Source organism: Mastomys coucha, unplaced genomic scaffold (genome assembly GCF_008632895.1).
Source record: "Mastomys coucha isolate ucsf_1 unplaced genomic scaffold, UCSF_Mcou_1 pScaffold21, whole genome shotgun sequence".
In the NCBI taxonomy this organism is placed as follows: Eukaryota; Metazoa; Chordata; class Mammalia; order Rodentia; family Muridae; genus Mastomys; species Mastomys coucha.
The window spans coordinates 144,088,628-144,100,790 of NW_022196904.1; the positions used below are offsets into that span (position 1 = coordinate 144,088,628).

Sequence of the window (12,163 nt, forward strand, 5' to 3'; positions counted from 1 at the left end):
GCAGGCAGGCAGGCAACAAGCTCAGGGACAGCTTCTGCTCCAATTATTTCAAGGATGTGCATGAAGACCAAGGTGCTCATCTGATACCTATGTGCAGGGGCCTAGGTCCAGCCCATGCTTGCTCTTTGATTCAGTCTCTGGAGATCCTAAAGGTCCAGGTTAGTTGACTCTGTTGGTCTTCCTGTGGATTTCCTGTCCTTTTCTGGTCCCTCAATCTTTCTTCCAACTCTTCCCTAAGACTCTCCTCTAATGTTTGGGTATGAGTCTCTGTATCTGTTTCCATTGGCTCTTGGGTGGGGCTTTTCAGAGGACAGTTGTACTAAGTTCCTGTCTGCAAGCACAATGGAGTATCATTAAAAGTGTCAGGGATTGGTTCTTGTCTATGGGGTGTGTCTCAATTTGGGGCAGTCATTGATTGGACATTCCCTCAGTTTCTGCTCTATCTTTGTACATGCACATCTTGTCAGTAGAACATATATCAGGTCAAAGGCTTTGTGGGTTGGTTTCTGTCCTTATCCTTCCACTGGTGGTTCTGCCTGGCTACAGAAAGTGGCCATAACCTAGATGTCTTTCAATTGAAGAATGAGTACAGAACATGCCATATAGCTACACAATGAAACACTATTCAGCCATTAAAAACAAGGACATCATGAATTTCACTGGCAAAGAGATGGAACTAGAAAATATCATCCTGAGTTAGGTCACCCAGACCCAATGGTCATGAATGCTATGTATTCACTTATGAGTGTGTATTAGCCATAAACTACAGGATAACCATGCAATAATCCAAAGAAGCCAAGTATCAGGGAGGGCGGAAAAGGAGGATGTTTGAAACTTTCTCAGAAAGGGAAACAAAATAGATATCAGAGATCCATGAAAGGAGAGAAGGTTTGGATGTCATATGTAGGGAGAGCAGGGGAGAGAGAAGGGAGATCTACTGGGGCTTGGCAATCTCCAGTATCTTCCAGAAACCGGGATGGGGAGAATCCCCAGAGAGTCTAAGGGGTGACGCTAATTGGCTAATTGAGATCCCTAGCAGTGGGGGATATGGATCCTGAAGTGGCATTGCTCTTCATATATTCTCCGATTTGTCAAAAAAAAAAAAAAAAAAAAAAAAAAAAAAAAGAGCTTATCAGACAATGACTGACTGCTCAACTGGGAGAATAGGGCAGGACTTCCTTGGGGAAGAAGAGAAAGGCAGTGGGGGGAAAGGGGAGATTCACGATTGGGAGAGAGTGCAGGAGACACAATGAGAAAATATTTGGAGCCCAGAGAGCCAGATCAGTACTAAAAGACAAGTATCCTGGGATTTTGACTGGGAGGTAGCCAGGTTAGTTTAGGGGATTAAAATTGGGTAATATTATTCACTTTTTGTGTCCTTAAAGCTTGTTAAGTAAATGTGATAGTACTGTCTCAGTTATTTGGGAGCTAGCTGGGTTAAGAGGAAAAATGCAGCAAACATTTAAAACCAGCTTACCACATGGTGGTTTACAAGTTCAATCTAGTTCCAGGAGATCCAGTACTTATGATCTCTCTGGGCATCAGACACACACACAGTATACACATGTACATTCAGGCAAAACATTTATACATATAAAATAAAAATTAAATCTTAGAAAGTACAAATTCATATATAAACTTTTAAAGAAATTGACAATGACAGCTGTATTAGTTACTTTCATGTCATGGTGACCATGATACATGTTGTGGTCCTGTGTCATCAAGATCTTGCGACTTTGGTTTTGCTGGATAGGCCTTTCCACGCACTTCAGCAGTTCATAGATGGGGTAGATGTTGGGGTGGGGCAACTAATGCCGTGTATCTAGGCTAGGGTAGTGGCTGTGTTGTTCAGCTTACCAACTCTCCTGTGTATGTGCCACTAGGACCAGCTCTTTCACTTTGCCCAGGTGAGGGGCAGAGCTAGCTCTGGTGCTTCTGCCACCTGGCAGGAGGCAGGACTCACACTGTGGGGTGTCAGCTCTCCTGTACTTATCCTACCAGGGCCACTTCTCCAGTACTTTCCCAGCTAGGGGCAGGGACAACTCTTCTGTTCTCATACCCCTGGGGCCAGTTCACTATAGCCAGCTATACTACAGTGCCTAGGCAAAATGTAGGGAGGCCTTCCTGAGTGCCACAGCCAATGAGAAGCAGGATCAGCTTTCATGTACCATCCAGACCATGGTGGGGTCTGTTCTACCCATGCCACCAGGGCCAGCTTTCTCAAACTACCCAAGAGAGGGGACTAGGCTAACTTTCCTACCTGCTGCAGACACTGAGGAGCAGGACTGCTCTGTGTTTATACCACCAGGGCTGTCCAGACCCCAGAGGTGAGGGGTCTACTCTCCTAAGTGCTACATGCAGCTAGTGAGGTGCCAGGGCCAGCTCATCTCCTTTCACACCCTCGACCCAGCTATCGCATACTGCCAAGGTGAACAGGCAGAGCAAGCTTTCCCATTTTGACCTTCTAGGTGGCTCATATCACCAGGGCCAGCTCTACTTTGCTGTCTGGGCTAGGTGTGGCTGCCTCTTCTGAGTGCCACAGCCAGTGAGGAGCAGGTCTAACTCTGTGTACTCCTCAAACATTGAGGTGACTCTAAGAGGCAGCCCAGACCAGAGACATCCACATGGTCTTTGGTGGTAATATGGGCCATGAACATTGACACAGACTCTTGCTGCTGCAGGGCCACAAACTCAAACATGGCCCTCAGTGGCAGCATGGGTCTGGACATCACCCTAACCTCAGGTAGCATGGCAGCCTACTCCTATCAATCAGGCTGTTCTTTACCACCATCACATCTCCAGTTCTGCCTCTCTTTACAGCGCACAAATCATTTTCTTCTCTTTCTTTCCCATCTTTCCACCACATACATGTTTATCATTGTTCTGCTTGTAGGTGTCTTCTGCCTGCCTTCACTTCATGGTGACTGGCATTTCTCTGGGTTTCTTCAGTCTGTAAGCTGCCCTGTGACAATGGTGAGCTTGTTTCCAGGTGTCTTTCACATGTGTACTTCTATTTCTCTCAGGACCCCCAGTTCATAGGATGTTGCCACCTGTACTCAGGATGAGTCTTCCTTTCTCAGATATATCTTTTGAAATGTGATGACAAACACACCAGATGTTTTCCTTTAGTCTCTAATATCAAGTCAGGTTAAGTTGACAATAAAAATCAACCCTTACAGAAACCATATGACATGTGGGACCTTTCTGGCCCTAGGCTCTTGGGTGATTGTTGTTAGATCTTCAATAATTCTATTAGGTTTTATGACCAGGTCAGCCCCCCTAATAATGGAGACTGAAGCCTATCAATTTAATTAATCAGCTTTAGCACAATCAATGGGCAATCTAAACCATTTTTTTCTACACTTGATGGCTTTTTCCCAGCTGTGCTCCCCATAGTTCTCATGTCTGTGCTGGATTCACCCTATAGCACCATTTTCTGGTTCTTCATCTTATCTCTTCCTCCTCCTCCTCCTCCTCCTCCTCCTCCTCTTCCTCCTCTTCTTCCTCCTCCTCCTTCTCCTTCTCTTTTGCTCTCCTCCTCCCTCTAGGCCTTTTGGTCCCTATCTGAAACCCCCAGATTGGAAACTATCTCCATTCTCCCCAGTAATTGTCAGCCAATTTGGTTTAACTAGTCAAAGAAGATTGGCAATCAAAGTTTATACAACATCATTTGGTGTTCGTGATAATGTGATCATCCGAACTGTAACCAGATCTTGGCGGGGGCAGTATTTAGCATTTGAATACATAGCAGCATCTGACCAAGCCCCACCAAGTGATTGCATTTATTTATATATCTGTATACTAAGACCTTTATGGCTACTGTTTCCATGGAATGAAGTAGAAATAGTTGGGGACATGATGCAATGAATTGAAGAAAAAATGTGAGAGAAATTGGACCACTTAATAGTTGATAGTAGATGGATGCATAATGGATTGGCACAAGTTTATATTAGAATAGGAAAAGTTTTGAGAAATCCTGGGGAAGGAATGGGTAATATAATCATGACTTTTATACAAATTTAGCCAAGTGAGTGATAGTGATAGTGGGAGGCACAGGAAGTCTTTTCTATAGTAGGGTCTTAAAATGAGTTGGGGATTAGTAATAGAGATCAGGAGAAGGGAATCTGAGACAAGGACATGGAAAATTGTACATGGTGGATTTAGGAAATTGAAATAGAGGGGTGAAGTAGAGAGATGCACTGAGCTCAGATACTTGAGCAATTTCTCTAGAATTTCTGCAGAGTCAACAGATACTATGTAGATTCTGGAGAAACTGTTGGACAGAAACAACACCACCATGATTTAGAGCTCTTATTTTGCTTATGTTACTATACAGCTGTGCGGCTTTATACAGATACTTCCAGATTAGACCTTGATAAATTAGATATTCATAAAAATATATTTATCATTGTAAGTTTCTCACAGTTACTAACTTTGTGATTCTTTTAATGACACATAATAAAAAAAGACTTGCATGAGCCTTCAAGGCACTAGGAGGAAACCAGGATTTGTACTAATTTGTTTTGCACCAGGACCATAATATTATCTCTGGATCCTGGAGATTAATGGGCATATAAGAAGTGCCTTGTATGATGAAGGCAACCAGCTAAGTCTCTACAATGTGGCCCTGAGAAATTAATTCTTTAGGTAGGCTTTAGCTTCTTGTTCCTTTGTAGTTAGTACCAAAGTTCTATTCCTATATAAGATTACTGATCAGTGCTAATGACAAGAAGTCAAGACATCAAGTTTTTGCATCTCCAGCTCTGGGAATTGCTCATCACATGAAAAGCTTGAAGTGACCTCATGGTTTCTGCATTAGGTCAAAGATGGATAAAGAGCATTTGTATCTTGTCTTGAACAAACCTGAAAGTAAGGATTACTTACTGCTTCTCATACTTTGTTTTCTAAAAGTAAAAGGTATGTTTATCTGGAACTGAAGAACTGAACTGGTCTTGTGAGAAGGCTACACCCTGAAGGCTTAGAAGAGTCAGATCAGAAGTATTCACTCAGGAATTTAGAGTTTTTGGGAGAGAAAAAGATACAGTCAATGCATGAGAGACTGCTGACATCCAAATAGAATAATTTAAGTTATCCAGTAAGTTAATAGGAGACTCTAGACTCTCACTAGCTAGAATCTGGGACTATTTTATCTTATGTTACTTGGACCTGTTAGTGTAAGGTTATTAATCTTATAGAATCCTGAACATAGGGAAAAAATCAAATTATTTTATAGCCTCAGATAGTTGGGCTCCCAGGCATCAGAGCTGTGCACCACGGATGACACTTCTTTGCTCGTCTGCTCCACTCTCTGGGTTTTATTCTCTGTACCTCACTTCCTCTGCCTCCTCATCTTCTCAAAATTTCTTTGTTTTAAATAAGGAAGACTTTTGAGTACTCTCAGTGGGATATGTGGGTAAGGAGATAAAAAGCTACACAGTTATAAGAGTGGCACTTCTTGGTTTTATCATGTAGCTTACCCACCTACTTAAGCATGATGTAATTTTTCCTTTTATAGATTCTTTAACTCATTACAACAGAATTTTTATAGGGAGATATTTTTATAAGAGGAAAGAAAAAGTTAGCAAATATATTACTCATATAATTCACTGTACGAGAATGTTCACTTGAATGTTCACAGGGAAACATGATGCTTTTGTAGATTCTGAGAACATTACTAATTTTCCACATTAATTCCTAAAAGAAGTAGACCACATGAGGACCAATATAGATTTTGTGTTTGAGAGATAGCTTATTTGCTTACTTGCTAGGATTATGTGATACTTCTTTGTATATTCTCTTTATATTAGCTTGTTTGGTATATTCCCTTTATCTTAGCCATTTCTCTGAGGAGACCATATTCATTTACTTATGAATAATATTAGAAAATATGTCAAAGTTAGAAATACCTGGATGCCTTAAAGTGTGTCATGATATAATTATTTCTCAAAGAGTTGTGTGAATGGAAATTACACATACAAATAAGGACTAATGTAGTAGATAAACCTGAATGGATTAATCTAGGAAATTAATATTAATGAAATAGCATCCTATACTTCTTGCCAGCTCTATGCCTTGAGCTTATTTATAACTAAGTTTATTAGAAAACAGTTTCCTGAAAGTACTTCTGTTCACAGGCGTCTTTGTAGGCCTGACAATCTTAGTTGAGTTTAAGAGAAATAGAGATTTTTTTATAGCAGTTTTGATTATTTAAACATTCTTCTCCATTGAGGCTTCAGTAAAGAGCTGTCTCCCAACATAAAAATTTGTAAGGTGAGGGAAAAGTGTATACTCAAAAATTTCTTTCAAGATACCTTGATGGAATTTTCCTATTAATGATTTTAGCCTACTACTAGAAGGAATTGTCTCTCTTTGTCCCTTGGGTCTTTCCAGAATGTTCATGTTATAGTAATATCTTATTTCCCCCAGGAAAGTGTTGTTTGATTGTTTGTTTACATATCACTGGGCTCTGGATTGGAATTGATTCCTTGGGGATGTTCCCTTCAGAGAATCTCAAATCTACATAGGCACCAATCTCTTGGAGATCTCAGCCCCTCAGCAAGTTTGGTGTGGCTCTCTGGGGCTCATCAAAATTGTAGTTGCCTCTGAACTACTTTTGCAATTTATCATACAGCTCAGTCTATTACTCTTGGAAATCACAGGCCATCAGATGCCAAATGGTTATTTTTCTTTTTCAGGCTTCAGAAAGCCCAGTGGTTGAATCCAGTTCTGAATTAAGATCTTAGAAGTCCCAAGAACATAGGTATGCTTTTCATGACTTTTAATATTTTATATAAATTGAAGCAACATTCTTAAAATTGTGGGTAGAAATAAAGGTGTGGTCTTGGAGAAAGGAAGACAGAATATAGATACAAAATACCCAGATTTTATTTCCCAGGCTCCTCTGCTCCATTTCACAAGAATAGATATAGAATTTTCTAATAGCTATGTTTCTGTCACTTTTGCTTAGACAAGAGAACCATTGATATTACTATATAGAATGTTGCCACCAAATGGTGCTCATAAAAGCCCAAGAAACAAGTTCAAATATCTGATGCACAGTTTAATAAAGTCATAGTTGATTAATTTGTATTTAACATTGCTACTGAGCACACAGTAGCTGAATCTTCCCTTGTTTTCTCCCAGTTCATTTTCTCTTAATAGTTAGAAACTGACTTGCTTACATGGACTCTATTATTCTAGCCAAGCATGGAGGTACATGTTTTCATGCCAATTACTCATTAGGCTGAGATAGTAGGGTTACTTTTACCATCCTGAGCAATACAACATGCCCTTGTCTCAAAAAGGGCTACAATCTCAATTTTGATATGGTACTGAAATTCATTTATTTGCTTAACAAGCATTCAAATCCACTCTGTGGGTGCAAGTAACTTAGTAATGAGTGAAAACACCCAACAAATGACCAACAAAATAGTCTTTGTTTCTTCCTACATGACATTTAGTCATTCTACCAACATTTCAATTGGGGTGTGATAAATGAGGAAGTCTTCATACTCCTTTGATGAAATCTGAAATATACCTGGATGGAATTTACAGTGAAATTCATTGCAGAAACATTTGTGGACGTGTTTTGAAAAACAATTGAGAAGTCACTTTACATTAGCTATATTTAGTTCTTGAAAATTTTTCATTTTTTTTAATCTTACTTTGTGTTAAGAAAAATAGGTTGATTTATGATATGTGTTGGTTTATGTCTTCTTCACCAAACAATGACTGGAGCTGCCAAGCTACTTCCCTTCCTGCAATCACTTCATCAATTAGCAACAACAATTGACAGAAGCATTTGACTTTGACCCTGTCCCTTCAACATGAGGCATGCCACTATGCCTCAGTTTCTTCACATTTGTATGTTATATATCATCCATAATCCACATCATATCTATCCAACTATGCAATTGTTGAATGACTACATGTACACAACATTTTTATAAGTTCTGGGACTATTCTTTTGAATTGCATTTAGAACTGAACCCTCCATTAGGGGCACTATATTTTAGGATATATGGTGGTAAAAATTGGAGGGGATATGTTCTAGAATCTAGTGAATAGAGGTCAAGGAAATGCTAAATGTCTATAGTCATTTGATCTGCACCAATAAATGTCTAGCTCATTGCATTAATAGTGTTGATGCTGAGATCTCTGTCCTAAGAAAGTGTATCAATGAGCAATTAAGTAGTTACGTGACTTCAAGCAGAAATATGTATTTCAATTTTCTGATATATAAGATCAGGACACTGTCTGCTAAAGAGACAGAGTACTGTGTCTGCTATATTAGACAGTACATAAATGGTAGAATAAAAAATAAAGCAAAAAGGCCATGTAACTTTAATTGAATGTATTTCCTGTTGGAGGATTAATTAAAATATTTCTGCTTATAAATCTAGGCACAACTACAGAAGGTTAAAAGTATAAAACTCTAGGAAATTTCTCTAAAAGTATGAAGGGTAGGAGAAGATATAATTGGATGGAATACTTCAATATTGTTTTCAAAGATGTCCCAAGCTGGCTGGACCAGTTTTTGTGAAACCAGGCACACTGTTTTCATGGACAGACTGGCTGTGATGTCTTATTTTTGTGTCTTATTTTGATGTCTTTATTGTTGTAAAAAAAAAAGTGCTCCTCAGCATATAGATAGTAATGGTTAAACACAAACTGATACAAAGCAGAAAGGAAGTTGTCTTCTAATTCCCAGTTCTCTCTTTCCCTTCTCTCTTTCTGCGTATCTTCTCTTTCCTCTTCTTAGTCTACTTCCACCTATGGTGTAAGTAGGGCCAGGCAAAGTGTATGATGCAAATGCTTCCTGAAGAGGATAACAAACTGGAGGGAGAACATGGTGCAAAGTAGGACATAAGCCTTTCTCCAGTCCTGACCATCTCCAGACATATTTTTTCTTCTGAGTATTTATCACCTAACATTTTGGCAGGAAATATGGACTCAGGTAGGCAAGAGAACAATAGCCTGTTTGTTGTTAATTTAAATAGTATGAAATTTATTTTACTACCTTGGCATTGGTGTTTTATTTGATTTACCAAATATTTATTTTTATGTGCAAGGAACCATGGTGGGCTGAGTGAGCCAAGAAGGAATTAATACCATCACTATTTCCAGGGTCTTAAATCCAGTTGAAATGCTGGGTGGATATAGAGATAAATATATGATAATCAAGACATAAGTGATTTGAGGATACAAAAGGGACATAACTGTAATAGAACCAATACAATGATTTCTACACACAATTATAAGTTTTATATGTGTATATATATATGTATATATATATACTTATACTAATATTATGAAATAATCATTTATATATTTAAAACGTGCATGGTATAACTACTGCAGCCTCTCTTTACTTGTTCTATGCTTCAGAAATACATTTATAATAATATTAGAAACTACATTTAAAATCTGTGGATTTAGAATGAAATTGACCAAGGTTTTAATTCCATTTCTAATACTACCTTGATATGACTTTGGAGTTAATAGTTAGTATTATCATTTTTGTTTCGTAGTGATAGATTTTTAGCACCTGTGAAGGAATACCATTTTTTATATCAGATGGGCAATGTACTGATGTTATAACAAGGTTTGTGGGAAACACATATCATGGGGTGGTATGAATACCCAGTCATCACACATATAAACCAAAATTTTAATTTCAGTGAGAAAAAAGAGAGTATAAAATATATTGCCAGAAGAAAAAACCTAAATATGGAAAAGTTATTTGCATGTTTTAATTTACAGAGAATTGCTTTCCTCATTTTATTGAAAATAAGTTCTTTTCTCATACAATATATCATGATTGCAATTTCCCCATCCACTGCTTCTCCCAGTTCCTCTCCACCTCCCCTCCTATCCAGATGCATTTATTTTCTGCCTCTAATTAGAAAAGAAGAGGTTACTAAGAGATAACAACAAAATAACAAAAATAAAAATATAACAAGATAAAGAATACCATTACTTTGAAGTTGTACAAAGCAAACCAACAGAAGGAAAAGAGCCTAAGAGAAGACACAAGAGTCAGAGACCCACTATTTCACACACTCATGAGTCCAATAAAAACACTAAAGTGGAAGCCATAATATATAACAGAGGACCTGGTGTAAACCTATGCAGGCCCTTTGCTTATGGCTTCAGTCTCTGTGAGTTCATATGAGATTTGCTCATTGATTTACAAGGCCTTGTTCTCCTGGTGTCCTCCATACTCTCTGGCTCCTGCACTCTTTATGCCTCGCTTCCTCCTGAACTCTGAGAGGAGGAATTTTATGGAGACATCTTATTTAGAGCCATGTGTTCCAAGGTCTGTTCATTTGTCTGTCTGTATACATGTATACATACACACACACACACACACACACACACATATATATATGTGTGTGTGTGTGTATGTGTGTGTGTGTTTGTGTGTCTTATTTTTATATCTTTATAGCTTTCTGTTTTATAGCTTCATTCTCTTTAATCATTAGGTAAAATTCAAGCTGACTTCAATGGAGAACATCACAGAAGTGACAGAATTCATCCTGCTGGGGTTAACAGATGACCCCAATCTTCAGGTTCCTCTCCTCCTGATATTTTTATTCATCTACATTGCCACTCTGATTGGAAATGGAGGGATGATGATGATCATCTTCTCAGACTCCCACCTCCACACTCCCATGTACTTCTTCCTCAGTAACCTGTCCTTTGTAGATCTGGGATACTCATCAGCTGTAGCTCCCAAGATGGTGGCTGCACTTCAGTCAGGGAACAAGGTCATCTCCTATAATGGGTGTGCAGCTCAATTTTTCTTCTTTGTGGGATTTGCCACTGTTGAGTGCTATCTTCTGGCCTCCATGGCTTATGACCGCCACGCAGCAGTGTGTAGGCCTCTTCATTACACCACCACCATGACAACAGGTGTATGTACCATCCTGACCATTGGCTCATACACCTGTGGCTTCCTCAATGCATCCATCCATGCTGCAGACACTTTTAAACTCTCTTTCTGTGGTTCTAATAAGATCAATCATTTTTTCTGTGACATACCCCCACTCCTGGCCCTTGCATGCTCCAGTACACACATCAGTAAGTTGGTTGTCTTTTTTGTTGTGGGATTCAATGTCTTTTTCACTCTCTTGGTAATTATCATCTCGTACCTCTTCATATACATTGCCATTCAAAACATGAAGTCTTCTGAGGGGCGAAAGAAGGCTTTCTCCACTTGTGTTTCCCACCTTACTGCTGTGTCCATCTTCTATGGCACAATCATCTTCATGTACTTGCAGCCCAGTTCTGGTCAGTCCATGGACACAGACAAAATAGCTTCTGTATTCTACACTGTAGTGATTCCCATGTTGAACCCCTTGATCTACAGCCTCAGGAACAGAGAAGTGAAAAGTGCCCTCTGGAAAATACTCAAATTTTACCCTAAGTCTTTTTGTGTGAGTAGGAAGTAGACAAGGAAGTAAGGGATAGATCGCCTCCTGGGCAATTGCAACTTTTGAAGTCTGAAGAATTTCACGTTTGACCTTCCCCAAGAATAGTGGTCATTTCAGTTCCTAGGAAAAGGGATAAAAAGCAACACTTGGAAATGTTTTCTTCTGGACGATGATGACCTTCTGTTGAACAGATATAACCTAGGACATTTATAACTTGTATAAGAAGTATATTAATGATGTAGTTTAAAGCAAATCCAAGCACACAGGTAAATATGGCAAATTTCTACTGTCTTGTTTTTATCTGCAAGAAAAATTTACTATTAAATTTAGTATAAAAATCACACCTTCAATTTTATTTATTTGCATTTCTGTGTACATTTTTATAATGTGTACATATGTGTGTGGGTGGGCATATGCATATGTAGGCCAGAGGTCAACTTTAAGTATTGTTCTCCGAACTTTTTTTGAGGTAATGTCTTTTACTGAACACAGAAACCATCAAATAGAATAGCAAACTGAGGATTGGCCCATTTCTATTTCCTCAGTTCTGAGGTTATAGGCATATACTGCCTTGCCTATCTTTTATGTGGGTACTGGAAATCTGAACTTGTGTCTTCATGCTTGTATGGAAAACATTTTACCTACTGCATCATCTTCCCAGTCCTGCCATTTTAACTTAACAGTTAGCTAGAATATACAGTACTCTGCTTTGTATTTTTTTTTTTTTT

At 38.8% G+C, this 12,163-nt stretch overlaps 1 protein-coding gene and 1 non-coding gene across 2 annotated transcripts; one reads left to right on the top strand and one right to left on the bottom strand.

Moving 5' to 3' along the window:
- The first annotated feature begins 6,541 nt into the window (after positions 1-6,541).
- Positions 6,542-11,482, top strand: LOC116101072 (olfactory receptor 1444). The gene is made up of 3 exons (XM_031384764.1): positions 6,542-6,760; positions 8,762-8,956; positions 10,485-11,482. Exon 3 carries the CDS (start codon positions 10,506-10,508, stop codon positions 11,451-11,453), a length of 948 nt encoding a protein of 315 aa, XP_031240624.1. The 5' UTR covers positions 6,542-6,760; positions 8,762-8,956; positions 10,485-10,505; the 3' UTR covers positions 11,454-11,482.
- On the bottom strand, positions 9,571-9,672 carry LOC116104401. The gene has a single exon (XR_004123893.1). It is a non-coding gene; the product is annotated as a small nucleolar RNA U13 (small nucleolar RNA).
- Positions 11,483-12,163: the final 681 nt, after the last annotated feature.

Coding starts and splice junctions, on each gene's coding strand:
- LOC116101072 (XM_031384764.1), top strand. CDS start 10,506: ATGGAGAACATCACAGAAGTGACAGAATTCATCCTGCTGGGGTTAACA.